Source organism: Grampus griseus (genome assembly GCF_964374135.1).
Source record: "Grampus griseus genome assembly, chromosome: 2".
Lineage (NCBI taxonomy): Eukaryota > Metazoa > Chordata > Mammalia > Artiodactyla > Delphinidae > Grampus > Grampus griseus.
Window position 1 is genome coordinate 13674890 of NC_139018.1, and position 26713 is coordinate 13701602.

General features: G+C 40.8%; 1 protein-coding gene across 2 annotated transcripts in view; it reads left to right on the forward strand.

Moving 5' to 3' along the window:
• Window positions 1-21315: 21315 nt before the first annotated feature.
• The window catches only part of NRDE2 (NRDE-2, necessary for RNA interference, domain containing), a 45753-nt gene continuing 40355 nt past the window's right edge, over window positions 21316-26713 (forward strand). For both annotated transcript variants that reach the window (XM_082648774.1, XM_082648775.1), the window contains exon 1: window positions 21316-21399. In XM_082648774.1, the coding sequence (XP_082504900.1) occupies window positions 21336-21399 (64 nt within the window). In that variant the 5' untranslated portion in view covers window positions 21316-21335. The remainder of the gene's footprint in view (window positions 21400-26713) is intronic.

Consider the following 26713-nt stretch of genomic DNA (forward strand, 5'->3'; position numbering starts at 1 on the left):
GACACAGTTTCTCCTTAGAGACCAACAATATTGGTTTAGAATGTGTCGCAAGGAAGACATGAATTCTTTCCTAAATAATTATGCCCGGGGTTAGTTGCATAGGTAACAGTAATTAAGCAAATCCCTGAGATAGTGATTTACAAATTATTAATGCAAAGTGTATTTTCTTTCTCTCCACTGTAGATTTACTTTATCATCACATCCATGAAAAATGTTAATAGAAATATGTATATTTAATATGCACCTATTAAGGATGTCATTTGACTTTTCATTTGCCGCTTTAAACCACTTTCAACTCCAGTGCTTTTATAAATTACAATTTTTGAGGCAAAGACTAGGGAAATAATTCACCTAATTTTTGCAAAGTACTTTGTTCAAAATATTTTGCAGGCAAATTTTAACCTTATGAAACTCCCATTCCCCCATCAGATTATGTTTCGTTTTGAATGTAACATTCCACATTTGTTCGGTAAGTATTCAAGTGAGCTCTTTGTGGAGCCCTGGGCCGGGCACCTAAGTGCTGTAGAAATTGAGAATAAACATTTGACTGTTTTTGCTTTTAGTTACCTTGGAGAGCTCTTTCATTGTCAAGGTTGAAACCTTGGAGAGCTCGTCCTTTTTCAAGATTTTCAACTCCATGCAGACCTTTCCAGCTCTGTAAACCTCCAGGCCCACATCCCCTCTCAGGTATCCTGTCATCTGAAACTGAACTCCACCTCTAGGCTGGTCTTCGGCTGGGACGTGCCTTTGGCTGGGCCTTGAAGTGTGGAGGTTGAATGGGCGTGCGGAGAGAGGCAGGGGAGGTGTTCTAGGTAGAAAAGCAATTAATTAGGAATAAAACAGGTGTGGTAGCACCGCTCTCAGGCTCCTGTGGACTTGGGGAATGGGAGAGAATTAAAGCAGGTAAACCTTGTGTTCCACTGATGATCAATGAGGTGGTGTCAGTGCACAGAATGGACTGGAAGGACCCTGGAGGCGGGGGGACCAGCCAGGAGGCTGTTTTACTGTTGCAAGTATACCGTAGGACAGTATCGATGACAGTGAGAGACGATTTCCATCCTTTTGGATGAGAGGGTCACGGGCCCTTTGAGAATATAATGAAAGCCGTGGGTGTGATCCCCAGAAAACTATGCACACATGGACCACATATCATGTGTGATTTTGGGGGTTGGTTCATGGGTCTAGTGTGATTTGGGATCCCCGAAGGACACGGGAATATTTGCACAGTCTAACTGGTGGGAGTAAATAGGGAGACTCTGGGAAAGAAGGGAACGCGTTTAGTTTCGTACAACAGGACAGGTGAGCGGGGGTGTGCTCAGGACAACTGGACCCCTGTCTGGAGCTGTGAGGAAAGGCCAGGCAGCATGGCTGGAGCGGGAGAGCTGAGTCATTTGATTCAATTGCAAGAGTTTATATTTTGAGAATGAACGGGTTTCCTGAATTAACAATAAGCAGAAAGCAATCAAGTATTTCCCAGCATAAATGCTGGGGGCACTATTTATGTGGGTAATCTTCCTAGAAGTGTTTGAGATCACTGTGATGAAAGCCATACATAAAGGAATAGACTCTAGGTGAATCCCTAAGTAAATTAGTTCATTAATATTCATTATGATGCTTAAAAATTAAATGTAAGATGTAAGACTCAAGATCAGGATAAAAGATGACCATCTAAAATTATAGTTATTAGGGACTTCCCTGGTAGCCCAGTGGCTAAGACTCTGCGCTCACAATGTAGGGGGCCCAGGTTTGATCCCTGGTCAGGGAACTAGATCCCACGTGACGCAACTAAGAGTTAGCATGCTGCAACTAAAAGATCCCGCATGATGCAACTAAAGATCCCTCATGCTGCAACAAAGATCCTGCATGTGGCAACGACGATCCTGTGTGCCGCAACTAAGACCCAGCGCAGCCAAATAAAATAAAATAAGTAAATAAATAAAATTTTTAAAGGGTATAAATGCTTTAAAAAATAAATAAAATTATAGTTATTAAAATAAGCTTAAGATGAACAGATACGTCAAGATGTCTCAGATTTTCAAAATTGCTTTCGCAGTGTCTACAGGCTGCAAGGGAAGCAGTTGTAGGTCAGGATGGCATGCCTCCGCATCCCAGCTTCTCTGCCTACATCACCCCAGCTGGCAGCCAAAGCAGCAGCATCTTTTGACCCTCTAACCTGCACTCAAGGTGGGGCTTTTTGGAGACTGATCTCCTGGGAGCAGATGTGTAGAAGTAGGCTGCTCTCCCAGAAGAGATGAGGGAAGATGATACGGTTCGTTCCCAAAATATCCAGGGCTGCCATCCACTCTCTGCAAGAAATCACCACTCTGACATTTGGATTTGGGGAATTCACCAGTTCTAACTGGAGCCAACGAGTCACACCTATTTCAGAGACTAAGGGTGGGACACATCCCTGAATCTTCCCTCAGTCACGCTCCCATGCTGTCACCACCTTCCCAAAAGTTCTGGAGGTCATTGGGCAGGCCATGCAGGGTCCTGAGTGGGTCTCAGCTGGCACTGACCACAGTATAACCATGAGCCACTCTGGCCAAAACTGAGCACATGTCATGACTTTCTTGGAACCTACACCATCTATTCACTACAACCTATGCTAGGTCTCTCCATACAGGGTCTTCAGATAACCTGAAAGCAGAGGCTTTAAAATGGATTTTGTGCACTGTTGGTGGGAATGTAAATTGATACAGCCACTATGGAGAACAGTATGGAGGTTCCTTAAAAAACTAAAAACAGAACTACCATACGACCCAGCAATCCCACTACTGGGCATATACCCTGAGAAAATCATAATTCAAAAAGACTCATGTACCACAATGTTCATTGCAGCTCTATTTACAATAGCCAGGACATGGAAGCAACCTAAGTGTCCATCGACAGATGAATGGATAAAGAAGATGTGGCACATATATACAATGGAATATCACTCAGCCATAAAAAGAAACGAAATTGAGCTATTTGTAGTGAGGTGGGTGGACCTAGAGTCTGTCATACAGAGTGAAGTAAGTCAGAAAGAGAAAAATACTGTAGGCTAACACATACATATGGAATCTAAAAAAAAAAAAAAAATACTGGTTCTAAGGAACCTAGGGGCAGGACAGGCATAAAGACACAGACGTAGAGAATGGACTTGAGGACACAGGGAGGGGAAAGGGGAAGCTGAGATGAAGTAAGAGAGTGGCATGGACTTATATATACTACCAAATGTAAAATAGATAGCTAGTGGGTAGCAGCAGGGAGATCAGCTCCATGCTTTGTGACAACCTAGAGGGGTGGGAGAGAGAGGGTGGGAGGGATATGCAAGAGGGTGGAGATATGGGGATATATGTATACGTATAGCTGATTCACTTTGTTATAAAGCAGAAACTAACACACCATTGTAAAGCAATTGTACTCCAATAAAGATGTTAAAAAATGGATTTTGTGGATACTTCTGGGCAGAGTGATTTACTTGCCAAGATAATTGTGACACTTTCCAGGAGCTACGTAAATTTTGGGATCCATTTGAATGGTTATGGCGTAGGAAGTCTAAAAGCCCCCTGCTCCCCAGAACTTGCAACAACTGGAATGCTGTTGCTTATTTATTTTTACAGCACTTGTCTCTTATCAGAAAACATCAAATGACAAGAGAGGTGACTCAAGCCAAGGATTCCAGTGTCTGGTCCTATTAGTGGATGAACCATCTTACTGGATGAACTGTAGCTCTGTGCAACCTTCACTGATGTTTGGAATGAGGACCCTGAGATACATACCATGCTGCATCATTGAGAAAGGATCAGACAAGAAATCCACCAGTTTTTACAGGTGTTATTTACAATAAGTGTTGATGCAAAATAAGATTTTCTCCTTGACTTCCAAATGCAAAATTTCCAGAACTGTCTTGGTCTGCTCAGCTGGAGGAACCAGGGCTGGCTTGGTGGGGACCTGTCCTGGGTAAGGGGCTCCTGGAGGGGCTTAGACAGGCTTCATCAAAGAGCTGGGTTTAAATCAAGGAGAAAGCAGAAGACAGTGTTAAGAGCCAGAGAAGCCATCCTGAGCATCAGGTACAAGGGTCAGGAAAGACCATAAGCAGGGAACAGGGTGGGGGACAAGAAATGAGGGGTCAGTTCAGATGGATGCTTGTATGACAGACAGTGACTTGGGACCAGCCCTGTGCCGGAGGAGGCAATGGCCCTGGGGGGCGGGGCGCGGGGTGGAGGGGGACCTGTTCTAATGGGAGGTGACCAAAGGGATGTGGGCAGATTGACCAACTAAGAGATGCCAGAACAGAATGAGGAAAATTCCAGAAAACAGAGGTTATATTTTTCAGACAGGAATAAAATCCTAAAATTAGAGTTTGAAGTCTCCTTGTGTGATGGGTATTTTGCATATCTATGCACAGGACTAATAAATGCTAATTAGTTACATGGCTATCCCTTGTCTTAAGCACAGGCTTCCTTCCGGTGTTTTGTGTGGTCTGGTCTCAAATTGCCTGAGTAAGCAAGGGGCTGCCCAGGCTTCTGGGGTATTCGTGGTGCAGGGTCTTGTCATCAGGCCCATTTTTCTGAGGCGATAACAGGTCTTTCCTCCCTCCCTGTGTCCTTCCTTTTGAATAGTAAAATCCCTCATGCCAGGTGAAAAGCCTCCCTTTCTATTGGCGCATTTGAAGTTCCTGTAGGTTGAGGGTCATGAGCAGAGTAGGTCAAGCTGGCTGGAAGGAGCCTGGGCCCCATGTGGCTGTGGGTTTTTCACAGGCAGTGGCTTGCCGGTGCTGAGTCTGGATTCCCAGTGAGCCTGTTTGCTGCTTCTGTTGCCTTGTCAACCGCTTCTCCTGGCTTCTCACTGTGCTTCTCGCTCTTCTGTGATTGTGGGAGCAGTTCAGTGAGGCCCCCTCTAGCCTTTCCTCACATTGGCCTCACCTTGAGTTTTCCAGCTGGGGCCATGTACTACATGGGATGCTCCTCCTGGGAATGACACATGGTTTTCAAGAGATTAAAACAAACAAACAAACAGAACAAACCCTGGGGGAATGTCATCCCTGTGTTATGTTCCCTCAGCCCTTAGAGCCCAGGGCAGGGATAGGAATCTTGTCAGTGTTGACTAAAAGAAATATGGAAAGAAGTCAGATGCATGGGACACACTTAGGTGTTGGTGCAAAGCATAACCATCACTTCTGGCAGTTCTAAAAATTGATAGGATGATACGACATGTCAGTACTTTCAAAATCTCAGCCTCTTTTTAATACGCTGGATCCTAGAGATTCTTGTTTTTTAGTTCTCTGGATGATAGTGGTTCGCCATGAACGTTTGCAGTTATTCAAGGGCGGGAGATCAGGTTTTCCTGAACATTCTGATTCTGAAAACTTCACTTCCGGAAGGTCATTCATAAGCGCACTAACACGGAGCCCAGTGTCGCTGGCTGGCATATTAGAGACGCTAATTTAGTTTTCTGTCTTTATTACGTGATCCCTTTTAAAAGAAAAACTCCCCCAGTACTATTCATCCAATTGCTCAGTCTCATGTCATGATGTATAAAGTTTTACTGTAATTGAAAAAGCAATGAATAATACCCCAGCCAGTATATAAATCACAAAGTTCATTAATTCAAAGCACTGAACATCAATTTGTAGAAGACTGTAGCACAGCGTAAAATAACATTACTTACAGTGTAAGAATGGGAAAGTGAGAATTAATTTTATTTTAATTTTTAATGCACTTTGCTCAAAAAAGATATTAAACATTAACATAATTTAATATATATGCTGGCATTTATTAAACCACTGATTCATGAACAAATTAAGCAACACATATTTTTTAAGTATTAAAGATTCAATAGTGATAATTAACTTGAATGTCAAAGAGGAAACCATTATCAGCACATTCTGCAGAATCCCCTAAAGATTATGCAACCCATATGCTGAAGGATTGTGAAAGGTTGCAATCAGCTACTTGATAATCCCAGGAGAGGTTGAAAGACATTATGCTTTCGCTTGTTCTGATGAATCAGTTAGCTAAACGTTTGAGGATGGCAAAAAATCAGGAGATGAATTTCTGTCCTTGATGCCAACTTTCCCTCTAACAGAGAAAGATCTATTTCTTCTATTTAGGCAAATCAAGCTGCATTATGGAGGTTCTGTCTACAACGTAACCATAACTAATGATGCAGAAGGGAGGGCTACACTGGGAATGTTGCTTAGTCTGAACGACCATCACCACTAGGTGATTTCACTGCTGAGGTCTTCAAATTTGAGGGAGCTGCCTTGAATTTTGATTCTTTAAATACAAAAACTAACTCAAAAGAAGTAGCAAATTGAGATGATTTTTCACTAAAAGGAAAGAGTTGTCACTCGGGGGACTGAATTAGTGGATAAACCAATCAGGGACTAAACCAACATACACAGTTACGTTGTTTTTTTCCTTGTTGTGAAACTGCACTTTTTTTGTGAAATTCCACTTGGTTGGTGTTGAAATTGTGCATAGGATTCCAAGTTGCTAAAAAAAGGAATCTATTGTCTTTGAAATTTGTCAATGTATTTGTCTATTCTAACAGGGCCTTTTGGCTTAAATTATGTAGTTTGATAGGCTACAATAATCAAACTGAATGAGTGCCAGGGTCCACAAAACACACCCATAAATTCTGTTGGCTAATTAACACTTTTTTATGTTCATAATTTTTCTGCAAATGAATCTCTTCCACTCAAGCTTGTCATCTGCCTCGCATCAGTGGCCTCCGCTGGTGCACCCCGCGGAGTCACTTTGGCTCATAGTTTGTAATTATTTATGCAAAAAATTAGCAATCAGAATTTGAAATGTATTTAAATAATCCTGGAAGAAATAAATTTGGGACGGAACTGCCCTTTCGAAAATAACTTTTTTCTCCTTTATTATAAAGGTTAAAATATTCATTTTATATTATTCATAAAAATATAAAATTGAATATGTATCTTTCTCAGAGCTCCGCTATCCAGATGTCACTTTGTTTACATACATAACGTTTTTTTGCAAATATACATATATATTTTTCCAAAAGTGTGGTCATACTAAGCCTATTGTTTTAAAACCTGTTAAGAAACATGTCATAGGGAATTCCCTGGCGGCCCAGTGGTTATGACTCTGCGCTTTCACTGCCGAGGGCAGGGGTTCAATCTCTGGTCAGGGAACTAAGATCCCCTAACCTGTGGGGTGCGGCCAAAAAAAAAAATGTCATGTATTGTGACAGCTTTCCATGTGAACAAGTATAAATCGGCTTCATCGCTGTGAGGCTGCATAATATTTTACTTTCTGGACCTCTAGGTTGTTTCCACTTTTCACGATTTGTAATAGACTGAATTGTGTTCCCCCCAAATCCGTATGTTGAAGCCCTAACCGTGAATGTGACTATATTTGGAAATAGGGCTTTTAGAGAGGTAATTAATGTTAAATAAGGGTAGAGCCTTAATCCAATATGACTGGTATCCTTATATGAAAAGGAAACAAAGCCAGAGCAAAGCCACGTGAGGATACAGCGAGAAGGTGGCCATCGGCAAGCCAAGGAGGTCTTAGGAGAAACCAACCCTGCTGACACCTTGACCTAGAAGCATATCTAAGATAAATTTTAAGACAAATTTCATGAAAAGGACTAGTTCAAAAGTATTCCCTTCAGCATCTCTTCTTCCCCTCAACCTTCTTCCCCTCTATTTTCTCTTCTCCTTTAACTTTTTACACGTATTACCAAATTTCCATCTAGAAGATTTCTACCGAGGTATCTTGCCACCATCAGCATGTAATAATATCTGCTTTCTGCACAAACTGGTATTTTCAGACTTAAAATCTTCACCATCATTTATTGTGGTGAAATTTGCATTTCTTTGACTATTAATAAGAACGCTATCTTCTACCTGATTATTTGTAAATCTTTTGTGAATTACATTTTTATTTCATTTTCCCCATTTTATCAGGGAGAGTCACATTTTCCTTATTCATTTATAAGAGCTCTTCATATGTCTTAAGGATATTAGTCCAGATGACCTAGTTTTTTTTTTGAAAAAAGATTGCTTCTCTTTTTACATTTGTTTGTGACAGTTTTCTGTAGTTCAGAAGTTTAAAAATTTAATCTAGCAAAAATTATTTTCTTTTTGGAATTTCTAAATTTGGTGTCATACTTAGAAATATCTCATTTGACTCAAGATTTTTAAAATACCTATATTTCCTTCTAGTTTTTCATGTGTTTTAAAAATATTTAATCTTTGATCCTCCTAGAATTTATTTGCTACTAAGAAGAGCTAGGGATATGATGTACTTTTTCCTCCAAACTAAAATTTATTTCAAGATCATTTATTGAATAATCCATACTTTCTTTACTGATATGAAATACCATATTTATGCTAGATCAAACTCTGTTTCTATACTCTCTATTCTATTATATCTACCTAGTTTTAAACCAGTGTCTTATCCATATAAATTACAGTGGATTATTATAGCAATATATTTTAAATCTGGTAGAGTAAGTTTGTTGGACTATTTTAATTTAAATGGCATTCTCAGCTCTTATTACAAGGTTATAAACAATAGTCTGCATGGGATGAAGAAGGGCATTGCTATTACCAATTGAGTCTTTAATTTCATCTCTGCTGCAGTTATACTGAAAAAATATCTCTTTCATTGTCCCACCATGTCATCTTACGAGCATTATCTGCTAATGTTTGTGTTTCCCTTTCTGGATTATGAGATCCTTGAAGGCATCTTGAGTGATATTTCCCTCACTTGGAGTGATAGTTTATCACCAGTATAAAGCATAGTACTTAGCATGCAGTTAAAAGATAGTTTTGCTTTTTATTTTTTAAAATAAAAAACAAGGAGCTTTTTTTTTTTTTTTTTTTTTTTTTTGCAGTACGCGGGCCTACTCACTGTTGTGGCCTCTCCGTTTGCGGAGCACAGGCTCCAGACGCGCAGGCTCAGCGGCCATGGCTCACGGGCCCAGCCGCTCCACGGCATGTGGGATCTTCCCGGACTGGGGCACGAACCCGTGTCCCCTGCATCGGCAGGTGGACTCTCAACCACTGCACCACCAGGGAAGCCCAGGAGCTATTTTTTGTTCTCCATCTTTTTGATAACTTTTTCATTTCTTTTAGTTGATTTTTTTTTTTTGCATTGAAGCATCATTTCAGTATTACCCCCAAATTCTCATAAGCTGTTTGTAACACAAACATCTGTTTGTAAGTTTTTTGTAAGACGATGACTTGAATTAGATCATCCTTGCTCAATAAGCCTGCTTTTAGTGACCCTGTTCCAACAAATTTATTAAACACTTACTATATTCTGTAAAAGGGTCAACCATAGGATCCTGTAGGATGGACCGCTAGTAGCAGTGTCAAAGGAGACTGAATGAAGAAGAGTTTTTTGTTATGTTTTGGTCAAGGCTGAAGCATGTCTAGCACTGTGTCTCCTCTCCCGCTTTTAGGTGGGCAACCCAGCCTAGCTTGAGAAAGAGGGCAGCGCAGATTAACAGTGGTAAGGGGATGGATCTGGGTGTGTGTGTGTGTGTGTGTGTGTGTGTGTGCGTGTGTAAAGGCAGCACCTTTACAATTGTCCTTTTTTGGTGGCACAGTGGTGTCTGTGTGGGTACTTTCATTCCTGTAGGAGACACTGAGAATTAACTAAACATTTTCAAAGGGTTGAACCCTAAGAACTTAGCAAAAAAGAAATTGGAAAAATATAACTCCAAAAAAATCCTCTGTCCTTATACCTAATTCAAGTTAGTGGCTGCCTTTGGGGAGAGGGTGGTTGGGAAGTGGGTTTGGAAGGGTACACAGGGAGTTCAACTTTATAATATTTTATTTCTTTTATTTAAATCAGGATTTTTCAGCCTCAGCACTGACATTTTGGGCCAGATAATTCTTTGCGATGGGGATTGTCCTGTGCATTTTAGGATGTTTAGCAGCACCTCTGGGCTGTATTCACTAGATGCCAGTAGCATCCCCAATTGTGACAACCAAAAATACCTCTAGACACCATCCAATGTCCCCTGGGAGTCCCCCGCCCCCCTGCGGAAAGCCACTGATTTATAATAGAAAACAAATAAGCACAAATAGAACTAATTAATAGAAAAGAAGAGAATATTTACATGTGCTAATTGGGGGCAGGGGTAAGCACATAATCATTCGTTGTATTATTCTGTGTCTTTAAACTCTTCCTAAAGACTCAAAAGAAAAATGTATCTTTTTACTCTTTTTTAAAAGATCCAAATCTTTTAGCTTGTGATAATCGAAAGTGATGTTTCCAATAAACTTCTGTCTTCATTCCATGATAGGTTGGGCACATTCTTGCAGAGCCAACCCTGGGGGATTTGCTCTTTGATCTGCTGCTTCACACAGTTATTTCAGAGATTTTTGGTAATTCATCTTCACTCCTGATTGCTGTATGTTGGCCTAGTTTATTGCTCCTGCCTGATTCCCAGCAATCCATAAAGCCCTCCCTTCATATTTTCCCCTGTCTAGTCCACTCTTCATACTGCACAGAGTGATTTTCCTAAGACACAAATATGTGATGTCCCTTTACTTAAAATCCTTCAAAATCAGGTCCAAATTTCTTCCCAGGATGCAACCTTGTAGTGCGATTCCTATGCAGATCACCTGAAGTTTGCAGACTTACAGGTTGAGGGCACTGTCCCTGATAAGACTGCTCTCCTTCAGATTCCAGTCACAAGTTCAGGGGCCCCCAGCCTACCTGCACTTCTGACCAACTGGCTACAAATTCAGGGGTGCCCTCAACCACCTAGAGCAACTCATAAAACTCTCAAGAAAGTACTATACTCACAACTACAGTTTTATTATAAAGGATGCAAATCAGGACCAGCCAGATGTAGAGCTTCTGTGCACTTTCCTAGTAGACTCAGGATGCACCCTCCTCCTTGCACATTTGATGTATTTATCGACCAGGAAGCTCACTGGAGTCTTGGGGTCTCGAGTTTTATTGGGATTTCATTACATAATATGATTGATTGAATTATCAGCCAGGTGATTGAACTCAGCCTCCAGCCTCCTTCCACTCCCTAGAGGTTGGCTGGCTCAAAGCCCCAACCCTCTAATCACATGGTTGATCTTTCCAGCATGACTGGTCTAAGTCATGACAGTCATGCTGGAAAGTCATCGCGTTAGCATAAACACAGGTGTGGTCAGGGGCCACCATGAACAGCAAAGGATCACTCAGTAAATGCCAAGGATTTAGTGTTTACCACTGAGAGACACAAGGACCAGACAAATTCTTTACTGTTCAACACAGGGCATCAGGGTTCTTCAGGACGTGACCCCAGCCTCTCTCACTTCACTGCAGCTACATAGCCCTGATTGAGAGTCCTTGACCACACCTTGCTGTTTTAGAAACTGGACTTCTGCACATGCTATTTCCTCTGTCTACCTGTGTTTTCTCCTTTGTCTAGCCAGGGAACTCCTTCTTATTTGTCAAGACGTAGGTGAGCAGTTCCACCTCTGTGGAGCCCTCCCAGGCAGAGTTAATCCCCACCTCCCCAGCTGCTGGTACTCCTTGTTTGTTTATAGATTATCTTTGCACTTTGTTTGTTGAGATGTCTGTATGTCCTGTTGGCACATAATGTAGTGACTGCCGAGTGAATGTTTCATGGAGTTTTGCCTACATTATTTGAAGTTATATTTGTCTTTTTAGAAAGTGTCCTCTTGCCCTTTTTTGCTGCCATGTTCGCCACGTCACCCTTCATGCTCCAGCACTGTGGCAATTCCTCATTGCAAACATCCTTTCTTGGCTACTGGTGGATGAGCTACCACTTAAGATCTTGTTGCTGACCATCCTGCCCGGCCATTCATGTTTTGGAAAACTCACGGGTAACACTGATGAGATGACATAAGAAGTAAGGTTTGCGAAATATCTAGAAGTAGAAAGTGGTTAAGTAGAATATTTCATTGGATGAAATATTATGCATCTAATGCATATTTATGAGGTTTGTAGTAAAACCGAGAAATGCTTATATAGAATATTAGGAGGAAAAGTAATCACAGTTATGATGAAAAAATATACCCATAAACTAAGACCCCAAAAAGACATAAAAGAAAGAAAGAAAAGGGCTCTGTAGAAATACTCCAAAATAGTATTTGTCTTTGGGTAATGAAAATATGGGCAATTATTCCCCATCTTCTTTATACTTTCCAGTGTTTAAACCTTTTTTTTTTTTTTTTGTATCAAGCATGTATTGCATGCTTAAAATGGTAGGGGGGGATAATTCCTCTCTGTACTCCTAAATAGGTGGGCACAAGGTGAAACCAATTTAATTTAGATACTTTCATTTGCAACTGGAAATTTACAGGTGAAAAAAATGCACATTTTTGTTCTTTTTGGCAATGAGAGGAGGCAGTGAAGAGAGGCAAAGATGGGAATAAGAAGGGGAGGAGATAAACCGGCCACGCTTGCCCCATACTTAAAAGACATGCTGCCACAAGCCAGGAGAATCACCAGGGAGAGAAAAGTCAATAGGAAAAAGGAGTTTTTGAATGGAAACTGGGACCAACCAGTTCTTAAAAATGTCACTTTCCTAGTCAAAGAAAGGCAGCCTGACTAGTGGGGATTTAACTATTTGCTTGTTAAAAATTACTTAAAAAAATAAAAGGCTTATGTTTTTTCACTGATCCCTTTCATTATCAGTATAACTTATAAAACATATCACTTTCTGGAAGAGTCTAATCATAACAGAGACTGAAAGTTCAGGGCATTTTGGGAAGAAAGGCTAGTTTAAGAGTAAGCTACACAAGAAAATTCATTTAACCTTTTAAAACTCTGGTTCTAATCCCTTTTATCCAAAGCTCTTAGGCAACGCCCTCAGCCTGACCACATAACCTTCCTTATAGAAGAGTAAACCTGAGTTTCCTCCTAGAGACTCTTCTAAATGCTAACATCATTACTAAGCGTTGTTGCTGACACTCTTCCGTAATTTCTGCACCACTTCTCAAAACTTTACATATTTCAGACAGATTCTTGAGTATGTGAACTGCGATTAGGCATAAATAGGCCACTTTAGCCATGACTGAAGAACAATTGCTCGGGATTGTGTCCACGTATTAAGGCATTCCAACCTAAGACATGCCATCCTTCTTCCTCTTAAAAAAAAAAAAGGGAAAGCAGATCACAGCAATGAAATGGCTCAGGCTCTTTTATTTCCTTGTTGATATCTCTGGTTTCCAAAGGCACATTTTCTTTCTTTTACTTCATAGGGACCAGCAGAAAATTCCTTAAGATTGAATGAGTTGATAGACCGGTTTCTCCAGTTTGCCTGAGTTACTGGGTGAAGATTCCTTTCTTCTTAAGATGAAAAGAGTTTGCTTTTACATGTTCTTCATAGGCCAATGTTGACCATAAAAATAAAAGTCAGTTATTCAACCAGCAAATATGTTTATTCCGGGATAGCGGAGGAATTACAATTCGGGACAAACAAGCTATAGCAAAAACCATAGGCAAGTCCAATAAACAAAGAAGAACATTATTTTATAGGGAAAAAGGAGGGCACTGGGAGGTTTTTTTTTTAAAAATAAATTTATTTATTCATTTATTTAATTTTTGGCTGCACTGGGTCTTTGCTGCTGCACGCAGGTTTTCTCTAGTTGCTGAGAGCGGGGGCTACTCGTTGTTGCGGTGCACGGGCTTCTCATTGTGGTGGCTTCTCTTGTTGCGGAGCACGGGCTCCGGGCGCGCCGGCTTCAGTAGTTGTGGCTCCCGGGCTCTAGAGCGCAGGCTCAGTAGTTGTGGCGCACGGGCCCAGCTGCTCCACAGCACGTGGGATCTTCCCCGACCAGGGGTCGAACCCGTGTCCCCTGCATTAGCAGGAGGACTCCTAACCACTGCGCCACCAGAGAAGCCCAGGGGCGTTGTTTTGAATGAAAGTCCATTAGAGAAAGTGAGAGTTTGGGGTAATGATGGTTTCTCATTGGCTGAATTGCTGAGGTATTAGATTTCATGTAGGAGATGCAATGTACATCTTTTTCTGTTGGGGCCTGGAATTGATGGTTCCTTCTTGTTGGTGATTCTTTTGTTGGGGTCTGTAATTGACAGTTTTTCCTGTAATTGAGACTGAGTGGTATGTGCATGAGAGCTCTCCTGCTTCTAGCCTCCCAAATCCATTTTAGTGAGGTTTCCCTTTATTAATATTTATACCAGTTTAAAAATCTCATCATCATTGAAACTAATTGGAGCACCTCTAGGCTCTGGGATTATGACCTTGAGTGTAGAGATGATGTCATTTATTCATTCATTCACTCATTCATTCTGTATCATATAGGACTTTTGGTTGTGAGTGACAGAAAGTCAACTGGAATCTGTTTAACTGAAATGAGGGATACATGAAAGGGATGTTGGGCTGTTTTCCAGAATCCAAGCATAGACCCGAGGCTCCAGGGACGATTAGAATTAGAGTTCCGTACCCCTCTTCTCCAACTCACATCTGCTTTCATCCTTCTCTCTCTACAAGCAGGGTTCCTCTACTTGTCCACCAGCTCCTGGGCTATTATATCTTGCAGTCCAGACACACAAAGAGGGACAAGCTTCTCTTTCTCAGTTCTAGCTCCAAAATTCCTGGAAAAGAACTTTGCTTGGCCCGGACTGGGTCAGAGCTGTGTTGAACACTGACCAACTATAGACGTGGCCAAGTTGGGTCACATCCTTACCCTGACCAATCAGATGGGGCCAGGACAGTAAGGCCACATTGTACTAACACGACCACCCTGTGGATTCAGAAAAGAGGGTGCTAGTTAAGCAAAACAAAAGATGTCCACTACCTATTCTTTTTTCTATAATATCCTTCTCCAAAAGTAAATGGGAATTATGTAGGTGCTATTTTGGCAACAAACAAGTACTGAGTACCTACACCTACGTACTTGGTATCTAACTGCCTCCTGGTAATCCTTTTGTTCATGTTGTGTCTTCTATGACATCGTTTAAAGGCTGTTTTCTATGGTTTTCAGCCCCTACGTCATGCCCGCGTCTTTTTCATTCTTCATGGCCAGTCTGACTGCCCACTTTACTGAGATCAAGATTGCATAACCTCTCTCATCCAACTCTTCTGCAACTAAAATACAGCCCCTTTTCATATATCTCTCCTGCACAACCCCCCCTGCCCCACATCTTTTCCTCCCAGCTTTGGAGAAAAGATTCACCCTTGTTGGTGTCCAAGGGTGATCAAGGTCTGTGAGACAGGCTAAATGAGTGTACATTAGAAAGTGTGACAGATGCTAGAACAGCAACTTATGAATTTAGAGTGAGTAATCTCTACTACAAAGAATAGCAACATTTACAAGTAGATGAGCAGTGCATTCTTTTCCTTTAGTCAAGCTCCACGCAAAACCAAATCATAATTTGAAAACGTTGGTTTATTCCAAGAAATACCCTGCCAAATGCACTGGAAATACCCAGATAATAATACTAATAGTTAAGTGAGTTCGTTTCATGCTCTCTGGGGTGGTTTTTCCTGTGCAGAAAAGACTATTCAAAAGTTTACTTTTATTTTTGTCTAATGGTAAAAAGTTTGTAAGGGTCCAGTGAACTATGGCCGTGGGTCAAATCGGCCCACGCTGATTTGCATGGCCCACGAGTTGAGAATGGTTTTTACATTTATAAATGTTGGAAAAAATAGAAAGGGGAATAATATTTTGTGACGTGAAAATTTTTGAAATTCAGATTTCAGTGTAGTTGCCACAGAGACCGTATGTCCTGCTATGTCTAAAATATTTACTATGTGACCCTTTTCAGAAAGTTTGCTGATCCTGGTTTAAAAGATTAGCATTCAGTTTATTGAAACAACAAATTCGAAACCTTAGTGTGTTCCTAAGCTTTTTAAAAAAACAGATGGTTCACATCTATGAAACCACCACCACCACAATCAAGACACAGAGCATTTTCATCACTCCCAAGAGATTCTCCTTGCACCACACAGAATATCCCTCCTTCTACTCCCAGAGCCAGGAAGCCACTGATCCACTTTCTGTCACTATATATTAATTTGCATTTTCTAGAATTTTATATCAACAGAGTCATACAGTAAACACTCTTCTGTGTCTGGCTTTTCTTACCCAGCATAGATTTTGAGATTCATTCATGTCGCTATGTATATCAGTAGTTTGTTCCTTTTCACTGCTATGTTTTTAAAAAAATAAGCTTTTAAATTTCCAGTTTAGAAATTTTGTATTATGAAACATTTCAATATACTTAACAAAAAAGGCCCAAATAATGTATGAACCCCCATGTTCACATTACCCAACTTCAATAATTATAAACTCAGGGCCAATGTTGTTTCAACCATACCTTCACCAATTAATTCCCTCCCATATTTGAAGCAAATCCTAGGCATATACCATTTTACTTGTCAATAGTTCAGCATGTATTTCTAAATGATATGGACTCTTTAAAAAAATATATAACCATAACACATTTATCATGTCTATAAAGTTTGAACAATAATTCCTTAATTTTATCAAATATCCAGCTAGTGTTCACATTTTCAGCTGTTTTGTAAATGTCATCATTTTACGTATACAGTATGTTTGAATCAGAATCCAAATAAGATCTGTGCATTACTATTGGTCAATATGCCTCTCAAGTCTCTCTTTTTTTTTTTTTTTTTAACTCAAGTCTCTTTTAATACATGTCTCCATTTGGGTACTTGCTTTATTTTTTTCCCTTGCACTTTATTTGTTAAAGAAAGCAGGGGGCTTCCCTGGTGGCGCAGTGGTTAAGAATCCACCTGCTAGGGCTTCCCTGGTGGCGCAGTGGTTGAGAGTCCGCCTGCCGATGCAGGGCACACGGGTTCGTGCCCCAGTCCGGGAAGATCCCACATGCCACGGAGCGGCTGGGCCCGTGAGACATGGCCGCTGAGCCTGCGCGTCCGGATCCTGTGCTCCGCAACGGGAGAGGCCACAACAGTGAGAGGCCCGCGTACCGCAAAAAAACAAAAAACAACAACAACAAAAAATCCACCTGCCAACGCAGGGGACACGAGTTCGAGCCCTGGTCTGGGAAGATCCCACATGCTGCAGAGCAACTAAGCCCCTGCGCCTCAACTATTGAGCCTGCGCTCTAGAGCCCACGAGCCACAACTACTGAAGCCCGTGCGCCTAGAGCCCGTGCTCAGCAACAAGAGAAGCCACCGCAATGAGAAACCTGTGCATTGCAACACAGAATATTCCCCTCTCACGGCAAATAGAGAAAGCCCGCTTACAGCAATGAAGACCCAACACAGCCAAGAGAGAAACAGAGAGAAAGAAAGCAAGCAGGTAGTTTGTTCCACACGTTTTCCCAAAATCAGGATTTTGGTGATTGTATCCCCTGGTGGTGTTTATGACGTTCCTTTGTCCTTTCATTTCCTGAAAACTGGTTGTTGGATATAAAGGAATAAATGATTTAATTGAAGAATAATGTTCTTAAATGTTCAAGTTCAGATTACATATTTCATTTGTTATTTTAGCAATAATTTTTAGGGATCTTGAATAATGTTTGCTTCAGTTTATAAAGCTAGCTAATGAAACACTTCCCAATGTAATACAGGCCTCTTTGGGATTGGCAAATGATGGCCTGTGGGCTCACCACTTGTTTTTGTAAATAAAGTTTTATTAGAACATAGCCATGTCCATTCATTTAACATTTATTATCTCTGGCTGCTTTCCCAATACAGTGGCAAAATTGAGTAGCTGTGGCACAGACCCTCTGGCCCACAAAACCTAAAATATTTACTATCTGGACCTTTAAGAAAAAGTTTGCTGAACTTGGCTTAGCATTTATGCATCTTATATAAATTTATAAACGTAATACATTTTATTTCCTCTTTGGGTATTTCAGTTACCTGACAATACATCAATCTTCTTCAAGTATTAATTTTTACAAAGGTAATCAATTATACCTAAAAGTATGGTAAACTTATTCGATGGTCTGAAACTTTGCCTAAACTTCATAAGATTTCGACTTAAAATCAGGAATCTAAAGCAGTTACTCAGTTACACACTTTTAAATTTTGCTTATAAGGCGTCTCTTAAGCCAAATTCTCTTCCCCATCTGTAGTACCGAAAATATCTAATATGCCCAGATTCCTTCTTGGACAAAAACGTTACTATTATGGCCCTGATTCTCCTAACCCTTCCACATTAGTTGCTCTTCTGGAATGGAAGGATACGAAGCGGTGGGGAACGCAGCAGCCAGGGGAGTCTGCTAAGGGAGATGTCTGCTAATGGAGGCGGAAGCTGTCCCGATTAACTGAGGGACCTTAGAGCCAGAGATTTTGGTAGAACCTGAAAGTTGCAGACTTTTGCTGCTCATATCGTCATACTAAGTCTCTTTTTGTAAGCAATGTGTAGAGGCCTTCAAAGCTTGAAGGGTGGGCTTCCCTGGTGGCGCAGTGGTTGAGAGTCCGCCTGCCCATGCAGGGGACACGGGTTCGTGCCCCGGTCTGGGAAGATGCCACATCCCGCGGGGCGGCTAGGCCCGTGAGCCATGGCTGCTGAGCCTGTGCGTCCGGAGCCTGTGCTCCGCAACGGGAGAGGCCACAACAGTGAGAGGCCCCGCGTACCGCAAAAGAACCCAAAAAAAACAAACAAAAAAAAACTTGAAGGGTGCTCATTTTGGACGCACACAACCTAATTCTCACACAGGTCTGCAGCTTTCGCAAGAGTCCATCCATCCTTTGACTTGATTTGCATCTCCCACTCTTAATCTATTTCCTAACTAAAGATCTTTGAACTCCCTGGGACTCCACCACCCCCCCAATATATTTTCATTTATTTATTTTCACCTGCAAATACTTCACTATATATCTCTGATATATAAGAATTTTAAAAAAGTAACCTCAGTGCCATTAGTACATTAGTACATCTAACAGAATTAATAAGAATTACCTGATGTCATCTAATATTCTGTCGACTTCTAATTTCTCCATCTGTCACAAAACAAGAATTTTTACAATTCTTCCAACCAGAATCATAATGAGGCCGTATATTGCATTTGGTTGATATATCTCTAAAATCTTTTCATCTATTTCAATCTCCCACCCCCTTAAAGATGTTGATTCGTTGAAGAAACTGGGTTGTTGTCTATCATTTCCTACACTCCGAATTTGGCTGATTGCTTCTAGGTGGTATGAGCTCTTTAAATTGTTCCTTTACTCATGTATTTCTGGTAGCGGTCTTCATTAGATTCAGATTCAGTTTTTTTAAAGTCAAGAATACTTCATAAGTGGGTAAATATATTTTCTAACCAGCAAAGACCTTTGAACTTGAGAAGACCTTGAATTCTTTTGTATTTCTAAAATATTTAAAATGATAAATTGATTGAAGTTTGGATATCTCACAAGGCTTTGAGTCAGACTTGCAGTCACAACTCACATAAAAGCTAACTTGTATTAAGTGCTTTCCACGAGCCAGGCACAAGCCTAAGCACTTTACCTCTATGCTAATTTAACCTTCAAAACATTTTGCAGAAGAAACTGTCCACACAAAAAACGTAATCAATTGTCAATCTAAGAAAGAAATGGAAAGTTTTGTTTGCGCCAAACTGAGGATTATAATACAGGAGACAATCTCCCAGACAGCTCTGAGAACTGTTCCGAAGAGATACAGTACGAGGCCAGAATGTATGTGATTTTGGTGAAGGGTTACATGCAAACCCTCATCTTGATAGGAGGTTGCTGCCATTTGGGAGGAAAAGGTATCTTAGTTAATGGTTTTAGTGCTTTTCTAATTATTGGAAGGTGCAAGAAACTGGGTTCATAAAATTTTCACCTGAAAATATCTAACTATCTGAGGGCCAGTTCTATCAGTTCTCCCAGAGCACAAAAGTGCCTCATCCTGATGCTTGCCCTGAATTCCTTTCAGGGATTCCTTTCAGTGACTGCAGTGGCTAGTGACTTGATTCTTGTAGAACTGGATGGTGGGTGACATTCTTTATTTTACAATCCCCTCCCTTTTGGTCTTAATTTTGACCAAGGTTTGGGAGGGATTTCGTGACCACTTTGTCCCAAGGTGCTGGAAATGCTCATTCCCAGGTCAAGCAAAGATGTCATTGATAGGCCCCTCAAGGTACTGTTACTGGAGTAGGCCCCTTTAACAGTAACCAAAAGCCTCTGGACTGCCTGTCTTACTAGTCTTCTATGGTCCAGGAAATGGTTCCCTCTTGTTGCTTTTTCCCGTATCTAGAGTTACACTATTACAATCATTGATCTTATAGAACTATGTATTTGATCAATCACTTCAAGGCATCTATTCATCATTAATTTTATCTGAGACTCAGTCACACATTTGGTAATGCAGGAAACAATAATCTTATAGAATAGACAGAAAACAAGTAATATAGCTGGTAACATTAAGTTCATAAATATGTATTTAAGCCAAGAACTTCCATAAGGTGTGGCCCAGTACTCTCCGCAGGTCGTCTGACCAGTCTGTTCTGCACCAATCACTATCTTTAAGGGAAATGACATATTGGTATTGTACATAAAGTTCACCAAAGATGCCTACACATACAGGGTGAGTGGTGGGTCATAGATGACCCCTTACAGGATTGAGAAAGGAATGTTATCTTCTGAGGAATTACCCAGCTGGCACCAGAAAAAGAAAAATTGATCTTTACGGCTGAGCAGGTATTTCTGCCATTGCGGAGGTCTGGTTAATGCATAATGCAGATGCAGGATGCACACTAGATGGGAGGGAGGAGGTACAAATGGGCAGAGAAAAATTTTGTTTAAATTTTTATCTTGCCTTAAAATACAAATTTTTATTTCATCAAAACTGAAGCTTGGGGCTTCCCTGGTGGCGCAGTGGTTGCGAGTCCGCCTGCCGATGCAGGGGACACGGGTTCGTGCGCCGGTGCGGGAAGATCCCACATGCCGCGGAGCGGCTGGGCCCATGAGCCATGGCCGCTGAGCCTGCGCGTCCGGAGCTTGTGCTCCGCAAGGGGAGAGGCCACAACAGTGAGAAGCCCGCGCAAAAAAAAAACCCCAAAACCCAAAAAAAACCCTGAAGCTTAGGGAATTTGATTTGACTCAGGAAGCCATGGTGTGAACTCTGGGGTGTAATCAGAATCCCAACTTCCTTGAACTTTGTGCTCTGAACAGTTGCACCTCCAGTCTCAGCATTTTCTGGTTCTCACAGAAGCCTGACGGTACTAATTACTGGGAAGTGGTCCCTTCCGCCCCTCCCCCATCACGCCCCTTCCCCTTTCATTCCGCCCCGCCCCCGCGGTTTGGGTACAAGCCAAAGGACCGACGGGAAAACTACACTTCCCAGAGTGCACACCGACCGCAAGGGCCTTACTACCGGCCTCGGCTTCCCGCCGCCATTTTTGTGGAGTGAAAAGGCGGTGTGGCCTGTGAACATGGCGCTGTTCCCCGCCTTTGCGGGTGTTAGTGAGGAGCCCGAGAGCGGGAGCCCCAGGAAAGGTAAGCACACAAAAGGGATGAAGAAGGTACTTGGTGGGCTTAGGGCGGAGTTTCTCGGGCCCAGGTCTCGCCCTTGCCTTGGATTTGTTTATTCATTTGTATCCCAGAGTTCTCCGCGGTGTTGCAAAGCCTTGTGGGAGGAGCAGCGGCGCTCGTCCGGGTTTCTGCGCTAGAGTTGTAGAGTCCAAAAGGAGAAAGACAGACCGGGAGAGGCTTCGGAGCTGGGACTTACATGTAATCATATTGTTGAGCCCCGTTTTCTCCCCCCAGCCTCAGTTACTTCACCTGTAAGATGGAAACAATGGTACTCCACATCTCGGGGAGACTCCTGATGCAAATGCTGGGTGTTCTTATTACAGCTTTTTTTCCTTCTCTGTTCTCCTTATTTCTGAATTGTTTATTGGACTCATATCTTTTGGCAGACCAAGAGCTAGAGAATTAGGATCCAAAGGCTAATCAAACACAGTTTCTGTCCAGATGGGCACAGCTGCTGGGAATAAGAACTAACATTTATTTATTGAGGGTCGACTGTAGGTCAGGTAATGGCATTACATATTTTATTTAGGCCTTAAGCGTTCCCAGATCTGCATTGTTAAAAGCTGTGGCACATAGTGAATTGTAATTTAAAGTGATTAATCCTAAATCATGCCCTTATGTGGCAGAGTCCAGCTGTGTCTGACACCTTTATCGTATCCAGTCGTAATTCCTACATTTCTTTTTTTGGTATGCTTCTCATAATTGTGAGTAATTTCTTATATAACTAGTGTAATTTTGGTCATCCTTTACTAGACCGTAACATCCACGTAGTCAGAAACAGTGTTTGTCTATTCATTGCAGCATCGTTAACCCCTAGCACAGGCCCAAAGTGTAGTAGGTGTTCGATAAATATTAGCTGAATGTACAGACCAATAGTAAGTACTTAACAAAAAAGTAACAGTACTTACAAGGTGGGATGTTATAGATGACACAGGTGAACCAGCGGAATAATGACTTCTGTGGGGAAGTTCAAAGAAAGCATTATATAGGAGCTAACTTTGGAGATGGGTCTTCAAGAGGGTAGATTTGGACAAAGAGATAGTGGAAGGGCATTCCAGGGCCTTCAAAGGCACGCACGAAGGAAAACATGAGACCTCTGCAAAAAACTGCAGGTAGTTCAATTTGTCTGGAAATGTAGAGGTGTAAGGAGGCACCTTGGGAAATATGGTTGGAACTGGTGATGAGGGATGGTACTGACTTGAATAACAGGCCAAGGATTAATCCTTTTATTTTGGGAGGGTGAAGTGGCAGGTTTACAGGGGAGTGTTACTCTTGTCATTTATCTTAACCAGTGTTTATTGGACATCTTCTGGGTACCCGCATCGGGGTAATGATTGCAAAAGAGCTTTTTATTCTTTTAAAATTTATTTATTTTCGTTTTTTTTTTAATTTTTATTTTATATTGCAGTGTAGTTGATTTAAAATGTGTTAATTCCAGGTGTACAACAAGATGATTAGTTATACATATATCTATTCTTTTTCAGATTCTTTTCCCGTATAGGTTATGACACAGTATTGAGTAGAGTTCCCTGTGCTATACAGTAGGTCCTTGTTGATTATCCATTTTATATATAGTAATGTATATATGTTAATCCCAACCTCCTAATTTATTCCTCACCCCCCACCTTTCTGCTTTGGTAACCATAAGTTTGTTTTCTAAGTCTGTGAGTCTGTTTCTGGTTTGTAAATAAGTTCATCTGTATCATTTTTTAGATTCCACATATAAGTGATAGCATATGGTGTTTGTCTTTCTCTTTCTCTGACTTCACTTACTACGATAATCTCTAGGTCCATCCATGTTGTTGCAAATGGCATTATTTCACTCTTTTTTATGGCTGAGTAATATTCCATTGTATATATGCACCACATCTTCTTTATCCATTCATCTGTTGATGGACACTTAGGTTGCTTCCATGTCTTGGTTATTGTAAATAGTGCTGCAGTGAACACTGGGGTGCATGTATCTTTTCGAAATATGGTTTTCTCAGGGTATATGCCCAGTAGTGGAATTGCTGGGTCATATGGTAGTTCTATTTTTAGTTTTTTAAGGAACCTCCATACTGTTCTCCATAGTGGCTGTATCAATTTACATTCCCACCAGCAGTGTAGGAGGGTTCCCTTTTCTCCACACCCTCTCCAGCACTTATTGTTTATAGACTTTTTTTTTTTTTGGCAGTACGCGGGCCTCTCACTGTTGTGGCCTCTCCCGTTGCGGAGCACAGGCTCCGGACGCGCAGGCTCAGTGGCCATGGCTCATGGGCCTAGCCGCTCCGCGGCATGTGGGATCTTTCTGGACCGGGCACGAACCCGTGTCCCCTGCATCGACAGGCAGACTCTCAACCACTGCGCCACCAGGGAAGCCCTGTTTATAGACTTTTTGATGATGACCATTCTGACTGGTGTGAGTTGATACCTCACTGTAGTTTTGATTTGCAATTCTCTAATAATTAGCGATGCTGAGCATCTTTTCATGTGCTTTTTGATCATCTGTATGTCTTCTTCGGAGAAATGTCTATTTAGATTTTGTGCCCATTTTTTCTTTTTTTTTGATTGGGTTGTTTACTTTTTTGATATTGAGCTGTATCAATATGAGCTATATGTATGAGCTGTTTGTATATTTTGGAGATGAATCCCTTGTCGGTCACATTGTTTGCAAATGTTTTCTCCTATTCTGTGGGTTGTCTTTTCGTTTTGTTTATGGTTCCCTTTGCTGTGCAAAAGCTTTTAAGTTTAATGAGGTCCCATTTGTTTATTTTTGTTTTTATTTTCATTACTCTAAGAGGTGGATCCAAAAAGATATTGCTGCAGTGTATATCAGAGAGTGTTCTGCCTGTGTTTTCCTCTAAGAGTTTTACAGCATCCGGTCTTACGTTTTAGGTCTTTAATCCACTTTGGGTTTATTTTTGTGTATGATGTTAGAGAATGTTAAGAGCTTTTTATAAAGTACTGTATTTTAAAAAATTTAAACACAACATTATTAGCCATAATGAAAGTAACTATAATTCTTTAATATCATCTAATTGTCAGTTAATGTTCAAATTTCCAGAGTTGTTTCAAAAATGGCCTTTTACAGTTGGTTTCTTCAAATCAGTATCCAAAGAAATCCAACACTGCATTTTGGATATGTCTCTTAGGTCTTTTTAAAAAATATAAAACAATTTCTCCCTCCCTTCTATTTTCCCTTGTGATTTGTTGAGGAAACTGCATCATTTGTCCTATAGACATTTCCCACCAAATCCTTGTGGTGTCATTTAACATGCTTCTCTACCCTAGCATTTCCTGTAAACTGGTAGTTAGATGTAGAGCGTTAATTAGATTCAGGTACAATTTTTTTAGTTGAAAATACCTCATTGGGTGTGCTCTACACTTGCTGTTGAGCCAAATCAGGAAGATGAGCTGTCCAGTTTTCTCCCTTTTAGTGGTAAGATTGATCAGTGGATTCCTGGATGGCCTGATTCATCCATTATGAAGCTGCCTATCAGTCTTTCACCTAATGATTTTTGCAGCCATTTATGATTATTGCTTAGATCCACCATTTCATTGGGGTTACAAAATGGGTATTTTCCGTTTTTAGCATTCCTCCTATATTTATTAGTATCAGTTATCCTATAAAGAACTTTTTCTCAAAACTGTTGGAATACCCCGAAATACAGTTCAGGCAGGAAGGACAGGATGAATACTTGGTTTGTTCCTTTTGTTAGTTTACAGAATAACAAGTTTGGGTCTTGGCAACTTTTAGAGGTGACAAATGAGGTGTTTCTCCCCCCACCCCCTTTAATTATGAACTCATGAATTTTTAACATACTTATATTTCAGTCCATTGCGAATACTATTTTCTAATGCTCAAATTGTCCCATTTTTGGCTGATGGGGCCTTGATCAAGTTGGGCCTGTGTCTTTTTAGCATAAACCCGTTGTCTTTAATCACTTCCTTGTTTTCTGCCCTAAAAGCTGCTCAGAGCTCATCGCTTACATGTTTTATTATGGCCTGGAATTGACTATTTCTCAAAGGAACCCTGGTTTCTTTTAGTGGAAAATGGTATGGGTATGTTAAAACCACAAATTGGATATTGGGAGTACTCATGGCACTGGGTTGTCATTACTTCTAAACATTTTCAATGGCCAGAACCAGAAAGAGAAAAATACATCATGCCTTCATACTGATATTTCTAATCCAAGTTTAAGATTATGAGATTTTTAATTGATTTCTTTGATTTACTATTTATATTCATTTCCTCTTATGCTGAAAATATTAGTTCTTAGTGTCATTAGTCCAATTATATATAGGTCCAAAATAACAATAGTAGTATGACTAATACTAAATAGTTCACTATTTCTTTATGGTTCTATTTGTCCTTACGCTGTATCCCACAACCCATGTGCTGTCAAATTACTGTGTTTTAAATTCATTTGAAATAATTCTCTGTGTGATTTCATTACCAGTTTGATATACAATTAGGTATATTTGTTTTTAACTTTGGGGGATTGTGTTTTTCTTCTTTTTGATTTGGTCCCATTTTGTAATGTTGTGAAACATTTACATGGTTCTAAAGTTGAAAATACGTGTAACCCAGTTATTTTCGGAGAATAAACCTCCATCTCAATTCTCCAACTTTCCCCTACAGTTTAGAATTTTTAGTAATCAATGATATCCTTCTATTTCTTTCCTCCTTAACATGAGCAACTACATTTCCGTTCTGTTTCTTTTTTTAAATATTTTGTTTTTTAATTAAAGTATAGTTAATTTACAGTGTTTCAGATATGCAGCAAATTGATTCAGTTATACATACATATATATATATATATATATACTTTTTCCGATTCTTTTCCATTATAGGTTATTACATGATATTGAATATAGTGCCCTGTGCTATACAATAGGTCCTCATCGTTTCTCTGTTTTATATATAGTAATGTATATCTGTTAATTCCAAGTCCCAAATTTATCTCTCCTCCCCCCTCCACTTCGGTTTCTTTTTTTTTTTCTTTTTTTTTGCGGTACGCGGGCCTCTCACTGTTGTGGCCTCTCCCGTTGCGGAGCACAGGCTCCAGACGCACAGGCTCAGCGGCCATGGCTCACGGGCCCAGCCGCTCCGCGGCATGTGGGATCCTGCCAGACAGGGGCACGAACCCGTGTCCCCTGCATCGGCAGGCGGACTCTCAACCACTGCGCCACCAGGGAAGCCCACACTTCTGTTTCTTAAATGCATATTATTCTGCATTTTACCTAAAATCCCAGACATCACTCTACAGTGGAGTATAGAAGTCTTCCTCACTTC